The 22,930-nt window shown below is 42.4% G+C and overlaps 2 protein-coding genes across 17 annotated transcripts in view; both read left to right on the top strand.

Annotated features, from left to right (window-relative positions):
• The first annotated feature begins 610 nt into the window (after positions 1–610).
• On the top strand, positions 611–2,824 carry LOC122774940 (E3 ubiquitin-protein ligase NHLRC1-like). Its single transcript, XM_044034555.1, has one exon. The coding sequence runs from the start codon at positions 789–791 to the stop codon at positions 2,025–2,027; it is 1,239 nt and encodes a 412-aa protein (XP_043890490.1). The 5' UTR covers positions 611–788; the 3' UTR covers positions 2,028–2,824.
• A 798-nt stretch (positions 2,825–3,622) lies between these two features.
• kif13a (kinesin family member 13A) overlaps positions 3,623–22,930 on the top strand; it is a 37,716-nt gene continuing 18,408 nt past the window's right edge. For 8 of the 16 annotated variants that reach the window (XM_044033762.1, XM_044033756.1, XM_044033755.1 and 5 more), the window contains exons 1-8: positions 3,623–3,970; positions 4,151–4,241; positions 16,025–16,037; positions 18,081–18,141; positions 18,810–18,902; positions 19,337–19,517; positions 22,067–22,154; positions 22,721–22,855. In XM_044033762.1, coding sequence (XP_043889697.1) covers positions 3,916–3,970; positions 4,151–4,241; positions 16,025–16,037; positions 18,081–18,141; positions 18,810–18,902; positions 19,337–19,517; positions 22,067–22,154; positions 22,721–22,855 — 717 coding nt within the window. In that variant the 5' untranslated portion in view covers positions 3,623–3,915. Of the gene's footprint in view, positions 3,971–4,150; positions 4,242–16,021; positions 16,038–18,080; positions 18,142–18,809; positions 18,903–19,336; positions 19,518–22,066; positions 22,155–22,720; positions 22,856–22,930 lie in introns of all 16 variants that reach the window. The other 8 variants (XM_044033754.1, XM_044033752.1, XM_044033760.1 and 5 more) reach the window with 1 other exon arrangement.

The raw sequence follows: 22,930 nt of genomic DNA, 5'->3' as shown, positions 1-22,930 counted from the left end.
AAATAACATTCTAAAAAAAAAAAGTATTTAACAAAGACGACTCAAATGGGAGGCAATTTGTTTTACTTTACAAGAGAACATCATCCATGACCTTGTCTGCCCTTTGATAAGCACAGTGCTGCAGCAGAGTAGTGCCAGCATGGCTGACTCAGCCTGTCTCGGATCAGATTTCACTCGGTCTGCACACCATGAAACGCAGACAGAAATAGCCACCTCATGCCGACCTACAACAACATGTATTTCAAGGTACAGCTAATGTTACCTTTGCTTGCATGCATGTTGTAAAATTCAGACTTACGGTGGTAGCAGAGCTACAGCTAGAAATCAAGTCTGCTGCGAGAAATATCTTCAAATATGAGCATGCATCACCCCACACTTTTTTAAAAGAGTTTAAAAGCACAAACTGATGTTGTGTAACAACTGTTGGAGACACTGGCTTTGAATCCAGCCAGACATCTTTCAGTTATTATTTAATACACATCTAAAAAAGGGAATGCAGTCTGTTCAATGTGTTCTGAGGAAGGTGATGTTCAAAAACATGGCAGTAGCTGCAATAATTTATCCTCAACTTGTCCACTGTCTAAATCAGATCTCCAAAGGAGGGCAGCAGAGAGCTGCAGTGCTGCACAGGAAAGCTGTGTAAGGTGTCACGTGATCTTCTGGGCCTACAGCACAGGACATGAGTGTGTAAGCTCTATTCACCCTCTGTTCATCATTCGCAGGGTTAGGGTTAGCTCGAATGATCAGTCTGCTTATTTGTCTCTGCATCAGCTGACTGTGAAAAGGCTATGTCACTCATGGCCACACAATGGCGGGGCAGCTCTGACGGTATCCTGAGAGAGATCCAGATTAATTTGCTGGAGTGTAAAGTCTGCTTCGAGAAGTTCTGCAGACAGCAGAGGGAACGCAGACCGCAGAACCTTTCTTGTGGCCATGTACTGTGTCTGGAATGCATCAAAGCTTTGTCCCACCCTCTCCTGAGGAAGCTGGAGTGCCCGTTCTGTCGACAGCTGTGCAGCGTTGACAGCACCTCCCACTGCCAGGTTCTTTGTGACCTCCAGGAGTTGCTGTTGTCCTGGAGTCCCAAATCCTCTGCTCCTCCTTACAGGGCAAAACAAGGCTGCAGGTTGCCTGCAGGAGCAAGCTCATCGGGCCTGAACTTCTCTGCAGCTTTTGGCGGCTGGGGTACTCTCATCAACCCGACTGGAATCGCTGTTTTAGGGGCTTCGGGTGGAATAGTGGTGGTGCATGATGGCGAGAAGAGGGTGCTGGTGTTTTGTCCACAGGGTAGACAGTTGAATCATTTTGGACAAAGAGGACAAGCCAGTGGAGAGATCTGTTACCCAGTGGATGTGGCAGTGACACCCTGTGGTTATGTGGTGGTGACAGATGCAGGAGATAAAGCTGTGAAAGTGTTCACCTCCAGAGGACACCACGTATTGACAGTGAAGGAGTCCTTCCAGATGCCCTGGGGTGTGGACACAGACAGCCGGGGCCACGTTCTGGTTTCAGACGTCCAGGCGGGCACGCTGTCTCAAGTAAAAGTGGACTTTGCTTGTGGTCGTGTTCTGCAGCATCGTACGCCTCTCTCTGAGCTCCAGCATCCAAAAGCAGTGGCCTGCTGTCAGGTGACAGGGAACACTGCAGTGATGGAGCACTTCACTGATGACACACAGTCACCGGTGACGCACCAACGCACAAGACTGAAAGTGTTTACCAGAGACTTCCAGCTCCTTTATGAGACAGACAGTTTCAGCCTGAGCCTGCAGTCCCCAGTGAGGCTCAACATGTCAGGCGTGGCCTTTGACCCAGCCGGAGACCTGCTGCTGGTCGACTCCACGCAGGGGATGATTTGGAGTTTGAAGAGGCTGGAGAATGAGTCAATCCTGACTCCTCTTGTAGGAGACCATCTTATCCGACCCGTTGGACTGGTGTCACTCAACAACATGCTCATCATTCTGGACAGTGGAGACCATGCAGTGAAGATTTACTTTCCTAAATCTGAGGCTCCATCTATGATGTCATGACAAGTATAGAATTAATGATAGTTGAGTTTCATTTACTGTCCTCAGATTCAATGTGTATACTCGTAAACTGTCCAGACTTAGGTGAATGGAACATTTGATCATTTTAAGAAGAAATTTAATTGAGAAAATTCCAAGGTAATTTAAACAATTGCGTGTGTTTTAAACAAACACTTTTAATATAATGGCATGTTCATGTTCCAGCCTCAAACTTTCATCAGTGAGTCAAACTGTTTTACTAAGTAAAGGTTTTTGTGAATACTGTACATGTTATATAACCTTCTGTGGTTAGATGTGCAAACATGTCAAACTAATTGTCATTTTCTTATTCCTGAACAGCTGTATAAAAAATAAAAGCATATTTATCAGATTAAACCATATTCATTTTCTTAATGTGGCTGTTGTCTTGCCTTTTCCTGCATACTTTCACCTTTTAAGGAAGGAAAACAAAGGAAAACAAAAAACAAGGCCATAAGGTCGCAAGGTCATAGCCTGTAATATGGTGTTATACAAGTAGAAATTCCTTCAGTTTAATGGGGCCACATGGGAAGAGACAGGGAACTACTGCAATACAGACATAGTTAGCACTGAGGATTCACTTAAAATGTTGAGTGCTTACATTCTCTTATCTGCACTCAGCATTATCCTCTCTCACAATGTCAGTGTTTAATGGTATTTTTTATGGGTATTATTAATCTAATGTCAGGTTTTGTTTATGAAATATGCAGCGTTTGTGTGTGTGTTTGTTTAATAATAAAATAATGCTAATAAACCCCCTTTTTTGCATTCTTACCTTTAAATCATCTTGACGTTTTTGTCTTTTCCTTTGTCATGTTGTTGAAATCATGGAAGAAATGTATTGATGAAAATATAGGCAACAATAATAATAATAATATACACAATCTTTAGTTTCAAAGTAAAACTTTTCACATAAGGTTTAATGTAGGAATGGTTCAAATATGCCTATAAACATGGCTGTTTAATTTTAACAACAATATTAGATTGCTATTACCAAGCTATCACTAAAATAGGGATGCACGATATTATTGGCACAATATTGGTATCGGCAGTTAAAATGTATTATCGGACGTCATGACGGATGACAACAACAGAGCGCTAAATATGCTGCTACCAACATGAGTAGGCAAAATATGATGTTAATTTCACTACAGAAGAGACTAAATTACCTCTGCAGATGGGCGCAGGGAAAAATGTATACAAGTATATTATATATATGTATACATATATATTGGTATCAGTTATCGGCTCATGCACTCCCAAAATATTGGCATATCGCCAATATCATGCATATTATATACTGTATTATGCAATAGTAAAATATGTATGTGTATATATATATATATATATATATATATATATATACACATATGTATATATATTTAATCAGCAATGGTTATGATTATTATAAATTTGGTCATTATTTTACAGTACTTTTTATTTTTTTAAATAAATAAATAAATAAATAATGTCTGCTCTCTCTCCCTCCCTCCCCCTCTCTCTCTCTGTCTCTGTCTCTCTCTCTCCCTCCCTCCCAGTGTGTGTGTGTGTGTGTGTGTGTGTGTGTGTGTGTGCAGCAGTGAGGGAGTGGGGATCGCAGTCGTGCTCCCAGTGGAAGATGGCGGTGGAGATGCTGCCTGTTCCTGGAGCAGGACACTGGATCTGTACAAGAAGAAAAGCAAGACTGGATATACAGCGAAATGAACATGTAGCTCTTTTATCTCCTCGAAGTGTGGACTATTTTGTTTGAACAGAGTCTGCTGCCTCTTTTATTGACCCGGCAGAAACCCGGGTTGTGTGGTCGGGGCTCCACTGTGTTTCACTGATAGCTCGGCGCATAGACAGACAGGGTGGCAGTGAAAAGTGGACGAAAATGTCGGATACAAAGGTGAAAGTTGCGGTGAGAGTTCGGCCCATGAACCGCAGAGGTAAGTCTCACAACATACGGTTCGTTACCTTCGTTCATAAAGTTGCTTTTCGCCATTGCTGCTCCTCAGACTTGAGTGTGGTTATACGAAGCTGGGTTTTTTGTGTTTTTTTTCCTTTAAACTTTTAACACCCCCGCTCTCTGTCTGCCTCACTTCATCCAACAAAACTTCTCTCTGCAGAAATTGAACTGAACACAAAATGTGTCGTGGACATGGAGGACAACCAAACTGTTCTGCACCCTCCACCCTCAAATACAAAAGGAGAGAACAGGTAAACAAAGCTGAAATCATGCCAACACTTTTTAATTTAAAATAAACTTTGTTTGTTTTATAATAGACACACAGCATTATCACTGGGGCACCTCATGCTTTACTGTGGTTACTTTGACTATAAAGAAAACACATAATGGAGGGTCTGGGTGTTTATGAAATGCACATAAATGCAGGTTGCACTCTCACTGTATTAACTTTATCCCAGTAATCTAATTGTAATACACTTACAACAACATTCAATGCTATACAATGTTGATACAGCTCAAATGTCTGAAAACACATGTTTCTCACATGTATCAGTGAGTTTTAACTTCAAACCACAAACAATTTCTCTACGTTAAATAAATGCACCGGGTGAAAAAGAATCCAGCACACGCTGCTGTTACTGCTGCTGAGGACAGGACTGTCTGTCACCTGCTTGCAACTTGATATTGTGTTATGTAATTCATGTGAACGTTCCAGTATCAGCCCGGCATAATAACGTTGACACTCATATTCTGTGGTGTAACATATGTTATGTTGAGTTTGAGGGTACAAAGAGGTTGCTGAGTGTGTTGATCACATGATGGTGGTTATCCAGACAGAACAGATTAGTGCAGAACCTCAAGCTATATCACAGAAAAACTCTGAACTGAGTTCACTCGCGTAGCATTCATGTTGAAAATAGCAGGATGCTATTCAAGTTATCCTGGAATGAAGTAGGTAAAAATCATTGTCTCTGCCTGTCCACAACGAGCTGTAATGTCTGCATGTTTGCAATATGACATGCTCTCAGCTTGCAACAAGGAGGGTTTTCATGAGTCACACAACCAATGATGGCTGCATGATTGTTCAAATGTCACGTCTGTTGCAGTGCAGTGGCGTTGTAAGAGGAAAGGCAAACCAGGCAATACCCTGGGTCTCCAAGCTGAGATCCTCCCCTGAAGAACGTAAAAATTAGTCCACATGGAGCCTATGTTGACAAAGTTTGAGACTGTGCACGTTCCCTGTAGCACTTCCCTGTCCTGTTGGTTGTGCACACAACAAGGGTTGGACGAGGTTAACCATGGATGCTTGGTAATGTTAGAAAGTCCACTGGTACCCACACATGTAGAACTCAGCACTCAAAGAATATCAAGACATAAAAATGAGGGCAAACTCCTGGCGAAAATTTGCTGCTACTGGCATGGAATGTCAGATCGAGTGTACATGTGTAAACTGTGGGCATACACGTGCATGTGGAAATATCAAGCGCCTCTCCACAGACACAGAATGTGGAAAGTATGACCCAGACCTAAAGATTCAGCCAGTATGTTAAAATGTTAGCAGTTTAATCAAGCTAAGGTCATAGTCTGACTAAGACAGGCAATCGGAAAACAGAGAGCGAAGGAGAAAATCAATTTATTGGCTATGTATGTCTGACTGAGTGTATACATGCAGGAGTAATCAGACTATGAATCACATTATTAAGGATGTAAACACTATCTATTTCACTCTCTCTGCTGTTTCTCCTTCTCCTTCAGGTGCATGTAGGGTCAAGATGGCGGCCTACCATAAAGCAAGACCCTTACATAAAACAAACCTTTTTTATTTTAAAGCAAAATAATACACTTACATGAGCAGGCTTATAGGTAGTATATTGAATTTCTACCAATGAAACCTCCTACATGTTACACTCAAAGTCTCTTGAAATGACAGATGTTTTCTACATCTCTCTCTCGTGAACTCTTTGTTCTACTCTTTGTATCGCACATGATTAGACAGCTGACCTCATTATCCTCACGTACAAAAGATGCTCATTTAGGGGGGAAAAACACATGAACCCATCGGAGGCAAATACAGTGTGTTGCACCAATGTCGAGGCTTTTTTTCCCTCATGGCCTTGAGCCAGTCTGGTTAAAGTGTAACACTCTGCTGTCTGATATTCCATGTAACCAAGAGTCAGCATTAAATGGTATTGCACTTACTCTCCCAGCACCACAGGTCCACATATTAACCCGTATTTAAGGCAATTATCGGAACAGAAATTGCCACTCAATAGCGGTGTTCCAGGCAATTAAGCGAGCCACACTCAAAGCTAACATATGTGGAACAGGATATGTAGCAACGGAACAAAAAGCTTTTGTAGGCAAGAGGTCAGAGAACCAAGAAAACAATGCTTGCCACGTTGTCGTGTGAGACACAAACAATATATATTTTCCTTCTGCGGAATATTTTTAGATCAGCTTTTAAGATCATACCAGCAGTGCAGAGATTTCCATTCAGTGACGTTGATATAAAATTATATCAACGTATTCATATTTGATACGTTGCCGTGCTGTTGTATGGTGCAGTCCAAGCATATAATTACTTGTTAGCATTTCAGTGCTGTGTGTGTTTTGTGTCTCTGTATTTAAGCTGCCATGGTTTTTTTAACCATATAATTTTTCCCTCTGCTGCCCGAGGAGCCACATAAGGGGGATACCCTAATCACTAAGACTTAGTCTTGTTTTGAAGACACCTGTTCCTGTGTGTTGGTAATGTGTCAGATTTGGTGGGTATTAGCATGCCAAATATGGCTGCAGGGCCGAGATCATGGGAACTGTTTCTCTCTCATGGGAATGCTCCTTGCTCACATCCTAAGGCACCGTTTGTTAAGCTTCAGAATTTAAGATATGGGATTTTACAAAGAGGTGGCAGATTTTTACATCTTAGGTGTCTTTCACGTTAATATCGGTGGGCATACGTGAGATTTTTGAACCCGAGTAAAGCGGGCGATTAACAGCATTCTCATTGCCCTTGGTTGGTCTTGCACCAGAAATGATGCTAGAATTTGCCTCATGGCAAAAACAAACAAAAACAAAAGGAGTAAATGCCAAATAAACACACTATCACTGGTCAAAAAACTGTATAATTTGGATTGAGTTAGTCATTTGACCAGTGGGTATGGTGTATGGGTGAACCTTTTTCTGCAGCGATATGTCTATTCACTATTTCTTATAATAACACTATGAATGTGGTTTCAAGCTGATGATATACAGGAATTAAGTTACAAAGGCGATTAACTTGGAGCCAGCAACATGTTAAATCACTACTCAGACACTGAAAACGTTCCTGGTTACTGTGTTTTGATGTTTTGATTTGCTCAGACCACACACCACTGAAACATTTAAGTCACATAAAGAATTTGAAGAAATATAATGGATTTAGCTAATCCTCATTCTTTGTACCACTAAGCATTATAGTGACACTCGTGACCACCCATCTCTCCCCCCCACACCCCTCTCACTGTGCTCGCTCTCATATTTCCCTGAGAAATGAACAATAATCTCAGTGGTCGGCAAATGAAACGTGGATATTTGTCTTCAGGGCGACAGGTTAAGTTTCTTACGTTTCATCTTTCATCTGCCTGTTAGGCTGGCACAAATGTCATATTTGAAACTTGAATCTGGGAAAGTAGTTTTGTTTTCATGCACCCGTCTGCTCTCCTTAAGGCTTTAGACACAATGAGAGTGGGGGTGGAGAGGCAGAGAAATACCTGAGGCTGCTGCCTGTACAGGGGATGATGAGCCATGGAGAGTCATGACAGGAAAATACCCTTCGTCTCACACAATGGGGCTATATTATATCTTTCATGCCCCAACATGTCTGTCAATGTGCAAGAATAGAACACAGGGCTCAGAAAACCCTCCTGATGCTAAATGATTTTTACATTTGTTCCCTGTTTTAAAGAACGGTGCTTATCTTTTGTCCTCCTGTCACTGTAGCTGACCACAAAAATGCAGATTTAACTAAAGATGTAAAGATCAGTGTATGAGAGGAGAAAAAAATCAAACCCCATGTGTCCGTGACTCTGCAGTCCAGTGTTTGAAGACGATCAGTGGAAGCATTGTCCTAACCAAGCCTTAAATTTCCACTCTAATCTTGTGCTTATCGCTAATGGTTACTAAAGCTCAATTAGGTTTTATCTTCACTTGCCTGTCTTATCTTGCTTACTTGAGTACTGTAATCTGAATGCTGTGTGGAAGAGCTACACAGTGAAGTCATCCGTCAGGAGGAGGGTGCTTCCCGTCTTTGAACTGCTGTGAGGGAATGTTCAGAGGTAGCCAAGTCCAGGTTCTTTCATGGTTTGACAACCATGAATATTGTGTAGTGCTTCCGTTTTTGTAGTCATTGTTTTATTTATTTTGGGAAATGCCCATTTTTCTGTCATTATTGTGGAATTGTATGACAAAGATTGACATCACTATCATCCGTTTTCAAGCCAGCAGCTTGTTACTTACTATAGAGATTGGAGGAATAATAATAAGCTAACCTGCCCGTTTGTTGCAACAAGTGTGTGGTTTTAGACATGTGGTCATGTGACAGATTATTGCTTAGCTCTGGCAGTAACTTTCTCTGCTGGTTTGGCTGGCAACCCTGCGGAGAAATAGTCAACACATAAATCCCTTTGTAAAGCATTTTGGTTTTCAGTGTTATAATTTCTGAGTATGAGACGGCGGGGATGAGAATCATCACCTCTAAATCAGAGGCCATGGATCTCAGTAGGAAAGTGATGGATTGCCTACTCCGGGTGGGGAATGAGTCTTTACCCCAAGTGAAGGAGTTTAAGTATCTCTGGGTTTTGTCCACGAGTGAGGGAACAGTGGACCATGAGATTGGCTGGAGAACCGGAGCAGCGGGAACGGTGTTACATCCACTCTGTTGTGACAAAATGGGAGCTGAGCCAGAAGGCAACGCTACTGGTCGATATTCGTTCCCACCCTCACCTATGGCCATGACTGAAAGAACAATATCGTGGGTACAAGCACCTGGTAAGGATGCCACCGGGGCACCCAGAAGTGTTTCTGGCTCATCCATCTGGGAGGAGGAGACCTAGAGGTAGACCAAGGACTTGGTGTAGAGATTATATTTCCTCACTGGCCTGGAAGCGCCTGGGGATCCCCAGTCAGAGTTAGACAATGTGACCAGGGAAAGGAAAGTCTGGGGCCCCTGCTAAAGCTGCTACACCCGTGACCAGATCTCAGATAAGCGGTTGACGATGGATGGATGTTATAATTTCTATTCTGTTTTATTAAAAACAAAGAATACATTAACTTTAGGTTAATTTTGTGACCACTGAGATGTTTCTAGTCTTTTATATGTTTTGCTTAGCAGCGATGGCTACTGCTCTCCCTCTAACCCTTATCGCTTACCCTTTTATTCCACTTTAATTTACCACAGTGAAAATGAATTTACTGCGACCGAGTGACGTCTAATGGACGCCACTCACCCTTCCATTTCTCATGCATATTAGGAAACTACGGTGGCCTTTGCATACCAGCAAAGATGTTGTTATTATATGTTTGTGTAATAAAATAAACACACTGCAACACAATGCAAAATGCAAAGATGGCAGCCTCCATAAAGCAAGGCCCATGCCTAAGGCACAGATAAGCTATGAAAAACAACTATTTTTAAGTTTATACATTTATACAAACATTCTGCTAGAGAACGATCCTACGTATTTACCTCCCAAAAATGTGCACTAGATTTGTTGCTTTGTTGCTTTTCCTCTTCATTCCTGTGCTGTCTTCCAGAAAGCAACCCAATGTGGTCAACATGTGTCATGTTAAAGCCTTTCTGTTTGTTTATTTGTCAGCACTTGTGATAAAAAGATGTCAGACACACAAAGTGAAAATGAAGACGTTGACTGGCCAAGACAATCTCCTGTGTTGCCGACATTTTAGAGCAGGGTCACATACACGACCACTTGTCATCATTCTTTCCAAAACTTCCCAAACACGCCTTTGCTAAATGACAACACTGCTTTGTCCAGTGGCTGCCCTCAGGAATGTTCTCATTGTCTTTCCATTATGGTCCCTGTGTGCCAATAATCAACCTTTCCATTTAGTAAGTTGTTGTTCTCAAAGGTATGTGGACATAAAGACACACAGTAAGCCAAATGCTTTTAAACTGAGTTCAGGCATGCTACTGGGAGAAAGTGTTGTGTGTTGCTTATGAAAAGGACGGTATTCCCCAAGGATTGGTTGCTGTTTGTTTTGAGGGTGGGACATTGTTTACATCTCAGAACAGAATCAGGAAAAGATGGCCGTCCTCCCTCTTTGTCAAGTCTGCGCCTCATTAATCTCAGATGTGGCGTCTCACTGTAAGTGGAGCCTATGTGAAAAGAAAAAATCCACACATTTCTTCCATATTGATTGTGGGTTTCCATGTTTCCCTCATTCCTTTCATGAGGCGTTGTTTAACTTCTAAACAAGAATTTAATTTCACGGTGAGACAGGTTTGTGTGCAAAATTAAAGATCCACTGCGTAACTTTAGTTGATTGTCGTTGTTTGGTCTTCATGAACAGAGACAATGTAACATTATTTCTATGCTGTCCAAAACTATCAGACCAGATTGATACAAACCGTCAAACTGCTGAACGATCAGGTTTTTTTTAAGAGGTAGAATTCGCTTCTGAAACCTTTCGTGAGCTCTTATTTTCAGACGCACAGGCATCTCACTTTACTAGCCCAGTGTTGCTGTTGCCTCCGTCTGTCGCAACATAAAACAAATCACTTCCTGCATGCAGCAGTGGAATGTCACTGGGAAACATGAGATCTGATCACAGCTATACTGAGAAACACAGAGAGAGATGTGGAGACCTTAATCAGCGTTGTGTGAATGGTTTGAATGTAACAATGGACATTTGCTCATTTGTAAAAGTGTAACAACAAGATTTTAACTTGTGTCTGTCAGCAAAGCATTATTCCATTCTTTAGATTTCATTATCTTCAAACAATTAATTACTGGAAAAAATAATGTTTAGCAGCTTTCCCTGTGCAATTTATGACTTATGTGATTATTTTTGCACTTTATGAGCATGTATCCTCTGGCTTTTGTTGTTTTTTGTCCTTGACACATGTCACATGTATTCAGATGGGAAAGGAGGGTCAAAGGAGGTGTGTCTTGGTAGTAAATTTGTCACTTAGTCTCCCGTGGGGAGCCAAAGCCTCACAAATTGTTCAAACTGATGAACTTCACTTATTATTTGTGGCTTGTTTGCTGCCTTTGAAATCGACCACATTGAGGGAGTTGGAGCAGATGTGGTCAGTATCACTCTCTCATGTTTTAGCTCACTCCCTCACTCACACACACACACAAACTTGGCCCAGAACCCGCTGACCCAGCTTGTTACACAGTGGTGTCAGAAATGCCGGAGAGGATTAAATTAGACTTTGTCTGCATCATATGTTGTGTTGTTGAATATTTTGTTATGGAAACTTGGAGCTCCCACACAGTATATTTGTATGTGTATCATGCGTGCTGCTGGTGCTGGAGCTTTTTTTTTATTATTATTAAGGCTGTTTTCAAAATCCAAAGTTTGGCTTTCATGTTGGAACTTTGACTCACAAGGTTGGTAGGTTGTCTTGCTTCCATGTTTACCACAGTTGCTTAGCAACTGCTGTTGCCAGGATGCTGAAAAATTCTGGAGCTATGTTGATGACCTAATGAGTGAAGTTCCCCAGCCACCCCAAATATTTTACAGGGGAGCTAATTTTAGCATTTAGAACAACAATCCACTGTTTCATGTGTTTCAAACATAAAAAGGCAAAATGAAAAGTGCATATAATTAAAAATCAGTATTTTATATTTATGTTTTGCACCACTAAATTTGTCCCTTAACAGGTTAAATCAATAATATACAACTATCTGTGTTTGTGGTCCTTGGTTTACATGCGATTATTATTATTATTGCCTCTCTTATTCATCACCTCATAATTCCTAAGATAGATTCTGTAACCCTTTGGACAAGCCTGACTCCTATAGCAAGAACAGTGCAACTCTTTTCTGACAAATAAGTATTTCTACCTTTAATGTAGCTTAGCCTGGAAACAAGACCCAACAGTAAGCTCATATATTTAGCTGGTGATAATTCTGCTCATGTAAGGTTTCAAATGTGGGTTTTCTAAGACTTATCGTGTCTGTATATTGTGGTAGTGGTACGTTTACTTTAGTGGTACTTTTTACTTTAGTAAAGGATCCGAATACGTCTTCCACCTCTGCAGGTCTGCTACTTTCATCAGCCGGCCGACGTCCTTCAATGCATCCTGGACACATTGTCTGAATGTCCCGCATGTAAACCTCTGATTTAAACCACTTATCATGCTTACTCGTGGATCTCTCATGTTAATAAAACCCGGTCAATGGTTGTGAAGTGTATCTGGTCAGACAGGAGAGGCATGCACGCACCCACGTCTACTGTAACTCTACAGCTTGGCATTTTCACTGCTCTCTCCTGTGAGTCTTGACTGTGACCTCTGCTTGGAGTGGGTGGGGACAGGCATGTCCTGTTCTAAACATACTCGAAGACCATCTGAAATGTTAGCGCGCGGCCTGTGATCGTAACCCAACCCTTCACATACGCACACATGCACACACAGTTGTGCGTCGCGAGGCTTTTGTGCTCACACAGTTGTGATTGTGTGAAGCAGGGAGAAGAAGAGTCAGATGTGGGGTAAATGGAGGCAAAGTTATAGCTACAGGACAAGAGGAGGAATGTAAATCTGTGGGGAGAGGTGTGCCTGAAAAAACATCATCCTGAGTGTGTCTGTGCACAAGAGAAGTGCATGTGTTACATTTCAATGGGGTTGTTTTTGGGCTGTTTATTTTCATCGTGATTTCAAATTCTGTGTGAGGTCATTTCAGCAAAAACATAACAACACATAATTTAATTTAGTAGAACTGATCAGTCAGTGAGGGGGAGATTAGATCAAGGGATACACATGTAATACCAAATGTTAAAATATCTATTTGGCTGATGTTTCCATGAGCCTACAATATAATTTAAATTGTACAGAGATGTTTTAGTGGGTGGATTAATCTGGTGCCGTAGCATAATAACCCAGTGGCCTTAATCCAGCTCAATAACCACAGGGGGGTTTCCACTTCTGCCCTCCCAGTCCTTATAGCTGTCTTTGGGGCATCAGTGCATATTCTGTACACACACACACACACACACAGAGTATGGAAATGAGCTGCAAAGCACAGGAATATGAGATGATGACATGCACAACGTCACTCAACACAGTCTGGCTCCCATCAGGTATTTTGTGCTTAAATTCTTAAGAATTCTTAAGAACGACGCCAATTTCTGCCCTCAGCCAAGTTGAAATCATTCATGAGTGCTGTGGCATCAGATCGCTGGAGGCGTAGGAGCCTGTGCATGCCCTTGATGACACATTAAGGCGCACACACACACACACACACACACACACACACACACACACACACACACACACACACACACACACACACACACACACAACACACAACTGGTCCCCTATAGGATTCATACTGTTGTCGTGTCTTGCTGGAGGTGCAGTGTCCGCCTGCATCTGTCTCTGGGGAATCTGATGCTGTCCAGCACTTCTATGCCAAACATGTTGGTCACATATTTGTTCTGCATAACCACAACACAGTCTGTAATACACCCTCAAGCAGTGACATGACATGGTGATTATTAAGCTGTTGGTTTGTGGTTTTGTGTGTGTGTATGTGTGCTTTTGTCTTTGTGCTGCTAGTGAAGATGATGGCATCATTAATTATGTATCTGTAGGACTGGGCAATAAATATACAGTATATCACAATTCGTTTTATTCAACAGCAACATAAGAGGTGTTCAGTCTGTGGTGGTATGATAAGATTTGTGACACATGAAAACAACACTTTCAATAAGGGGCCCATTTATCGACAGAATTATCCATAAATCTACTATTTTTTAATTAAATGATTTCATTTTTAATTATGTAAGATATATAATCGTTTTCATTTTATTCGATTTTCCTATGAAATGCATAGAACTATAAGAATTATAGAATCCCTGACAGAGAAGGCCAGAGATTATGTCTAAAGCAGGGTGGGAGAACTTGAGCCGTATGTCCTTTAATTTACAGAAGAGGCGGTTTAAATGTGGTGGTCAAAGGATGAGGTAAGGAAAGAGTCTTAATCCCACTTAAATCCAGACAGTTTTCAGAGTAAAATTAACTTCTTATGAGACCCCGTGTCGAGGGAAAACTTCTATTAAATCCCAAATATAGCCAAACAGTCCCTCCCATTGTCTTGTCCTGCATTCCAAGCATAGCAGATCTGGTTGCCTATACTGTAGTGTACATACAAAAGATGGCACCACGAGCCAGAGTCACTAAAACCACTGCAGTGGCTCTGAGGTTCTGCTGCTGATGCAGAATTTCTGCTTTAGACTCCAGACTGCAACGATTTCCTAACTGTGTGGGTTTTGTCTCTGCATCTATTCTGTGTGTGTGTGCGTGTGTGTGTGTGTTTGACACCCTGTTTCCGGTCTTGTGATTGTTGTCCTTTTGTTCTCCTTAGGGATACATCTGTTTTGTGTTTTTATCCCAGTTCCAGTCCTCACAAGGTTGTAGCTGCTGTCCGTCTACTTGTTGTCATAGCACACTAGTGAACACACTATGTTTCTTTAATCAGCTTACAAGTGGACTTTCATTGGCGTGTGTGTAAATCTTAAATCAGCTGTCTGACGCTTGATTCATATCTCCTGCTGCGTCTCATCTCTGCTGTATTGAGGGACAAACTCCGGTTGTGGGTGTCAGTGGCCCAGATTCAAATTCTGGGTATGAACCCAAACGAGGTCCTCTCCCTTTTACTCCTCTGCCCGTTCACTCTCTTTCTGCCCCTCATTCTAATGAGCCTGTGCTCAGATAATGGCTCTCAGATGGGAATATTGCAGCTGTTCAACTAAAAGCAGCCCATAATTCCTGCTCCTTATTTTTGTTTTTGTCTTCGACACCATAAGAGCAGCACAGATTTAAAATAAAGAAAAATGCACAAAGTGGATATTGTTGTGCAGCTCCGTGACTGTGCTGTTGATGGTGACTCAGCACAGTTGTGTGAGACACTGTGGTGCAGTGTTTCACTCTTCTTAAAGCAGCCTGCCCTGTATTGATTACTGTGTGAAGGTGATGCCCACCTCTGTCTCTGTGCCAGGAGATGCCTGCAGGAGGAACATGCTGACTGTTGAAGGGCAGGACTGTGGCACTTGTAGTTGTACGAAGGTGCGGAACGGTCTCGGTTGGTTTGCCATTTATTTGAAGCTGAGTCATAAACGGACACTTTGGTTTTTTGGCTCTGTGGAAGTCCCTTTCCAGCTTGGAGAATTAGCCCACATACCTCAGGGCCACATGTACTCTCCTTTTGTCTTTTAGTTCCGGCAGCTGGTAGTGCTGAGTGCAGATTCCCCAACCTGGCCTCCCTGTAAATCCACAGCCATATGAGCTATTCACTCACCAGAGTCGGTGGCACATAGAATCCTAAATCTCTTCCCTTTGTCATGCTTCACTGGCCCAATTATGAAGCCAATCACAGCAGCACCTCGGACATGCCACTGTCTAGAAGTGAATAAACAAGTGAAGTAAATAAATAACTCTCAGTAAATACAGACTGTTAGATATCGAAATAGAAAATGCTATATCATTTTATTTAAATCAATACTGACCATCAGAACAGTGACTACTCTGTATCCTAAGGATGAGATAGTAATTGTTTCCAACATGTATGAGTTACATGAAAATAAAATAGAAGGAAATTGCAGAGTAGTTGTTCATCCCTTTCCTCAAATGAAAAAAAACAACTTTTGTGCTTCAATGCAAATATTCTGGTTCAAAACTGTTGTTTAAACACAGGCGTATGAACATGTTAAACTGTCTTAATGCTAACTATGTTCTCTTGTGCTCTCTCTCTCTCTCTTGTCTCTTTCTCTGGGTCTCTCCTGTGTATGATGGATTGCCGCTGTCATTCAGCAGGAAACAACCTAAGGTATGTAAGCTTTCACAGATACCAGGCTATCTCCAGCGTCAGGCTGGAGCACAGTCAACACTGCTCCCCGGAGGAACTGAAAGGCATCCCGCACAGGTTGCCCCTGTGTGTTTGTTGTGGCATTGTTACCAGGGATAGGATTGAGAGTGTTTCAGCAGTTTGGTCGGTCAGCAGGAGCCTGATAGATGTCCGTGTGAATGTGTCATTGCTCTAAGATCTCGTGAACGCTCACAAAGGTTCTACAATGAGAGAGAGGGATGAGCGCAGACACTGGGGCTGAGTGTGTGTGTGTGTGTGTGTGCATTCAAAGCTGCATTGTTGGACTGCACCCCCACCACCCCCTTGACAACTCACTGGTGACGAGCTCAGAGATGTTTCACACACCCGGGACAGGCTTTGTGCTTGGTTCACTCTGTGGCTGATGGGACCAGAGAGTGATAGCATGGGCCACAGACGTGCATGGTCTCTCGAGCCCTTGAACCTGAGTAACCGTGCAAGTTTAAGCTGGACGAGCATGCGGCTGTCTCATAAGTTATCGTGACACTCGAATTTGTCTTCCCGCATTCTAAAGGATAATGAGAGGCTGCTGTGTCAAATCATGTTTGACACAAGTTTCTATCCCAGAAATGACAGAAAGGGCCTTGTCCTTTTCAGATTCATCATTATTTGCACTGCTGATTAATAGTAATTGTCCAATCAAGAACAATTTGTTGTGCAGTCTCAGGCTGGACAGAGGCAGGCCAGAGGAAGTTGAAGCCCCAGTCACTAAACCAGCTCTAATTGAGAATGATGGTACTTTTGTTCCTTTGAATGGCACCCACTCACTTGTGTGAAGTCACTAGAGGAGGTCTGGCTTTCAAAGCATTCAGTGATCACTGTGCTTCCCATGCTGACGATGCAACCAGCGGTTTCCTGGCCAATTGCCCTTATTACGATTAAAAGGTTCAATTATTTTGGGGTATTTGTGTAGAGCAGCAGCAGAGCACTGGAAGCCACGAGCACCACAAGATGACAGTGCAGAAGCCATTGTTTCTACATTTTTGGAAGAAATTATAAAAAGTGGCTGAACTTGGATAAGAATAGAAGTTTTATCTTTTAGAGTGGCCTGGCCAGGATGTAAAGAAATAATGAGTGGCAGAAAAAAACAGTATAAGAAAATTCACAATAATGAATATGCCACAAAACTAAGATTCAATAAAATAAAAAATATCACAAATAAACCACATAATACAGTCATTTACCAGAAACAACCTAAATGGAGCCTTCAAACAATCTTAAATTGTCGTGCAAAACATTTAAATATAAACAAATACCAGCGTCAAACTGGGACAATAATTCAAACAAAAACATGTTTAGTATGCACATTGTTTCTGCAGCAGTGATTTGATGATGGTCACACAGATTAATATGCTAAAAACCCACTTGTGCGCTTCAAGTGAACTCAGTAACGTGAGGTATCATCTGTGAGGAGTGGGGTTCCTTGGTCAATGAGTCCACTGGTCGTTCCCACAGAGCATCCTCTCTGTGTGTTATCCATCCCGAGCTGATGCAGGTGCCCGGGGAACACAAAGACTCTCCGCTGTTGAAGTCTGTGCTGTGAGACCCAGTACTGAGGGCGCAGAGCCAGCCTGCCTGCCTGTGCACCACCGGGAACAGCTATGGCCCCGTTTCCATGGAGACAAGGGTCACCGGGTGCTGGAATTTCTTCCGGGGGAGCTTTGACCCTGATTTATGAATTCATTTAACTGCAGCCACTATGACAAAACACGGGGCAGCGAGCAGTGGATCTGTGCAGACAATCATGGCGCAGTTTTAATGAGCATAACCTCTGAGAACAGTACTTACAGACTTCATCTCACTCACTCAGACAAGCGTAGTCCTGCTGAATCACTGCAGGGCGACGCGGTGAAGCACAATGGGCCTGTTTTTGTACCTCAGACTGATAAGTGAGACCACTACGAAGACAGTGTTTCACTGTACATGTTTGGGCAGGTGTGAGGAGTGAGTGTTTACATTATGCCCTCTGTGCTGTCTCCTCTGCAGGTGTTCGCTTTTGACCACTGTTTCTGGTCCATGGATGAGTCGAACGTACCCAAATATGCTGGTGAGTCTTAAACACTGAAACTGGCCCATCACTCATCACCAAAGAACTCGCATGACACACCACGTCCGCTGTAAAGACAATCCCTGCTCAGCTTCTTGCTTGGAAAGTCACTACTTGTCGGGAAGCTGCTTTTGCACATGCAAAGTGAAACACAGTGTGGTATGATACGGTTAATTTGCATTTTGAGTGATTTCATTAAAACACATAAACAAGCTATTTGACACAAAAGCATCATGCGGTTCAGTGCCGCATACAAGGTTGTTCCCATTTGCATTTCATGTTCCATTCACTTCTCTGAACAGAAAATAAGATAATCATTGTTGATCATTTCCTCGTCATTGCGTTCTCATTTTTCGACGCCAGTGCAACGCTCACATCTGCTTTGTGCTGACGTGACAAGGGCAGTCTGTTCACTGAAGGGCTGCCTCAAGGGCCCGAGCCACGGCTTTATTTAGCTCATTAAACAGCTGTCCCATTGAGGAGGAGCACGACAAGTTATTTTGCAACAGAGAGCAACACGACTCATGAATATTAGCTTCGCAGCCCCTGTTGATACAGAATATTTCTCCACACTGATTATGAAGCAACATAACCAGTTACTACTCCTATAGCTGAAAGGTTTATCTGTTTACCGTAATCTCCATGGTGACTGATTCTTTCTCCAAAAGGTCAAGAGGTGGTGTTCAAGTGCCTTGGAGAGGGAATACTTGAAAATGCATTCCAGGGATATAATGCCTGCATATTTGCATATGGACAAACAGGTAACTGGAAAACCACGTGATGCTCTCGCTGAGTTCTGTCTTCATTTGTAATTGCTGAGTCAGGTGATTTATAGACGATGATTTGCCTCTGTTATACTCAAACTCAGACTCTAAGTGCATTTGCAGATTGAGTTGTCTCCAGATGTGTCTGTAACAGGTTTAGAAAACAGGAAGATTTGTGTTTCGCCCTGGAACAAACATGACAGCAAATATTACAGCTGCATTCCAGTCACATAATTCATGAGAAAACCATGTTTTGCTCATTCCACAAGCAGCACTTAAGTAAGGATTTGAACTACGGAGGCTTATTTGATTATGTATTTTCTACGTTTTCGCTCTGGGCATAAAAAAAATAAATAAAAGGCTCAAGTTAAACCATTCAAGTCTCTTTGTAGGGGTTTACGATAATGTGCGTCTCTTCATTGTTCATCCAGGTTCAGGTAAATCCTTTTCCATGATGGGGAATGGGGAGCAGCCGGGTTTAATCCCTCGACTCTGCTGCTCGCTGTTTGAGAGGGTCCACAGGGAATCCAACGAGGCCCATACTTTTAAGGTGGAAGTGTCTTTCATGGAGATTTACAATGAGAAGGTCCGTGACCTGCTTGATCCCAAAGGGTGAGTCTGATTTCTGGTCGTGTGCTTTCTCCTCAGAATGAACACACTGTATCAGCACAGTGACTGTAATGAGTTCAGAGTAATCTGAATTATATATTACATATTGCTCCTCATGAAAGATCTGATACTGATTAATACAAATCTTTTGAGCATATGCCATTTTTCTGCACAAGTGGAGCAAAAAGCTAAGTTGACATCAGAGTCTCTGTTGTGTTCCTCTCATGAGTAAAGAAGACATGGATGCAGACCAAACTGTGCTGTTTGTTCATTACTTCCAAGTGTGCTGCACTTCTAGGCTGAGTATGCAACTGCAAGTATATAGTAGAGTTGTTTTGTTTTTTTTTCACGATATTCTGTGAAAGTCTCTTGCATAACTGAGCAAAATGGTTATGGAAACTATGGACTCAAATAGAGTTGAATCAGGACAGTAGTGATACCTAGGCCTAAATGAGTTCATAGAGATTTTGTAGTACTTTTGACCCCGAGGTGACCGACATAACAGCGGCATAATAGCTCCAGCTCTACCATGAACAGTGTCTTTTCCATCAGCTTCCTCTTCTGTGCAGTGTTGCATCTCTGTTCATAGCTCTGTTGTGTCTAGTAGTCTGACTGGGGGATGGCGACAGAATGATGCAAGGAGGAGTAGGAAGCTCAACCCTGCCATTTCCTGCCCAACAGTGGCCAGCATCATTCTCTGACGCTGCATTGTGACACTCACTGTGTTCTTCGGCTCTGTGGTCTGATGTGAGTTGGCAGACAGACTGCAGGGGAGGGCGAGCTGTGAAAGTGTGTGGTTCAGGGACATCTGTTTGAGAAGCTGGGAGCAGGAGAGCGGCCAGAGCTGCCTGTGAATGGTGTGGTGCTCTGTGTGCCGCAGATGTCAGAAGATACAGACAGACCCATTTCTCCTGCAGCATCCTCTCATTTATATGGCGAACCTCACACTCTGGTGTGTATTTCTTTGTGAGTTTTAGGTCTAAATAGTAGCTGTGGTGTAGCAACAATGTAATATAGAGTTAAATGTAGAGTGGCTTGGCAGTACTTTTTGTTAGCGGTTCTTTCCTCTTGTTTGCAGCAGTAGGGCACCTGCTTTCTGCCAGTCTCAGGCTCTCTGTAGCCATGGAGAGGGATTCAGTGACTCTGATCTATAGGATTTCTTCTCAACAGGTGGCAGACAGCCAGGAGAAGCTGAACTTCAGTTTAATCAAGAGAGAGACTAGTGAATGAAAAAAGGATTTATTACAGATTAAACAGAATAATAAGCCGATAGACTTTAAATGATAGCATTTGGCATTTGAACTCAAGGAACAGACACTGGCGGTGAAGGTGGTTGCGTATCTCTTGAGACTGAAGGATGGAGAATGATGGATCAGATGAGACTTGGTGGCGATGGGGAGATAGACGGCAGACTTTGTGCTGTTGTGCCAGTGTCCATTAGAATGCCACGTCTGAGGAACCATTCAGTTCCAAATAGTTTTAAATTAAACGGCTTCATAATAATCAGTGTAGATTATTCATTTTGCAGCTTTTGCTAGTTATGAGTGATAATCATTAGACCATTTAGAATCTTGTAGAAAACAAGATTGTAGAGAGTGAGCTTAACTAAGGCAGAAGGAGACAGCATATTTAAAAAGATGGCAATGAGATGACTGGCTGGCGGGCATGTTGCAGCACAATTGGCATAGACGAGAGCAGCTGATATACAGCTGATTGCAGCATTGATTCCCCTGGAAATGACAGCTATAAAGTGCACATGCTTGAGAAGAGTTGAAAACAGGAGTAATGTGCATAGGACTGACTGGAAAGACAGACTCTTACCTCTGATTTGAGTTTGCACAGCAGCACACATGCTTATTTTATTAGGATATAATTCACATTTTGAAAGGGGAATTCTTTCATGCAAGGTCAAACCCATACGTGATCTCACTGACGAGTGTCTGAAGCTAAAGCCTTGTACAGCTCCACTGTTTCGAAACACCAGTGAGCCACACTGTTGCACTGGGTAATGGAAACATTTTACAGCAGAGACATTTGAACAGAACTACCCAGCGTCAAACTCCCATTAACATTTTATTGCTGTTGAAGTGCTGGTTAATGGAGAGTTATTCCAAAATTACATGCCAGCCATTCCAGTCATTTCCATGCTGTTGTAAGAAAAACAAAAAACACCTCTGAGTTGGATATTAGAGATAATTCATATTATGGAAATGTTGCCAAGTAACTGCAAGAGGCTGCTAATCTTACAGCATTAAATTTGAACTCATGTTCCCAGAAGAGGGAAAATAGATGATGTGACCTTCTAAAAACTCCCCAAGCTTTAATTTAATCTTTCATTCATTGTAATCAAGCTCCCACGGTCAGAGGATATGTTTTCAGTTCCCCTAAAAAAAAGGGATTTTGTTAAAAAAAAAAAAAATCCTTGTTAAACGGCCAAGGATACTGCAAAATTAAAAACACAATTTTTCCTCCTGCTGACTAAGTTTTCCTTCCATTGTTGCTCTTTTTTTCCCCTTTTCCTTATTGTGTTGCTTTCTCTATATGTTTTAAAGGAGCCGTCAATCGCTGAAAGTTCGGGAACACAAGGTCCTGGGTCCGTACGTAGATGGTCTGTCTCAGCTGGCAGTGACCAACTTCGAGGTGTGTCTCTCACGCTTCTGTCATCAGACTGTAACCGGAGGCGAGGCTGAATCCGCCCTCTATCACTGACCAGTGTGCCTCATGTTTCACACACGCACACACGCACACAGAGAGAGAGAGAGAGAGAGAGAGAGAGAGAGAGACAGATGATTTATATGAACCAGTAAAAATGCCTTTATATCATATCACAATTTTTTGGGGGAAAGCATTTAAAATCCTCCCAAGTGAAAAAAAAACTGGAGCAACTCATTATTTCTGATGTGGGATGTAGTCATGGGTTTTGTGCAGTTCATATGCCAGTCCTTGGCAGGGCCTTCCTTAATTAAGTTTAAACATCTCCACCCTGTTCCTCTGCGCTCTGCTCTGCTCTGTCTGATATTAGTCCATTGGATTTCCCACAGCCTTGGCTCGCAGCCTGCTGTAACCCAGCTAAATCACATGGCGCTGTAGCTGTGTGTGTGTTAACACTGCCTGACTGAGCTACAGTCATAATGATGATGCTTTTACACATTTTCCAGTGGAGGAATATGTTATGATGCTTTTATCTCTCGTTTTCTTCTGTTCAGGACATCGAGGTGCTGATGTCTGAGGGCAACAAGTCTCGCACAGTTGCAGCCACCAACATGAACGAGGAGAGCAGTCGCTCACATGCTGTCTTCAGCATCATTGTCACACAAACACTTTATGATCTACAGTCTGGGGTCAGTCTCCTTTGTCCTTTTTGAATTGAAACTCACGATGAATTCAAACGTATGGGAAGCAAAACAAACGACGTG

The sequence above is a fragment of the Solea senegalensis genome, linkage group LG9 (assembly GCF_019176455.1).
Source record: "Solea senegalensis isolate Sse05_10M linkage group LG9, IFAPA_SoseM_1, whole genome shotgun sequence".
Classification (NCBI taxonomy): domain Eukaryota; kingdom Metazoa; phylum Chordata; class Actinopteri; order Pleuronectiformes; family Soleidae; genus Solea; species Solea senegalensis.
The sequence above is the reverse complement of the archived record's forward strand: the minus strand, read 5'-3'. Positions and strand labels throughout refer to the sequence as shown.

Excerpts from the sequence above, each read along its gene's own strand:
- LOC122774940 (XM_044034555.1), top strand. The coding sequence starts at position 789 with ATGTCACTCATGGCCACACAATGGCGGGGCAGCTCTGACGGTATCCTG.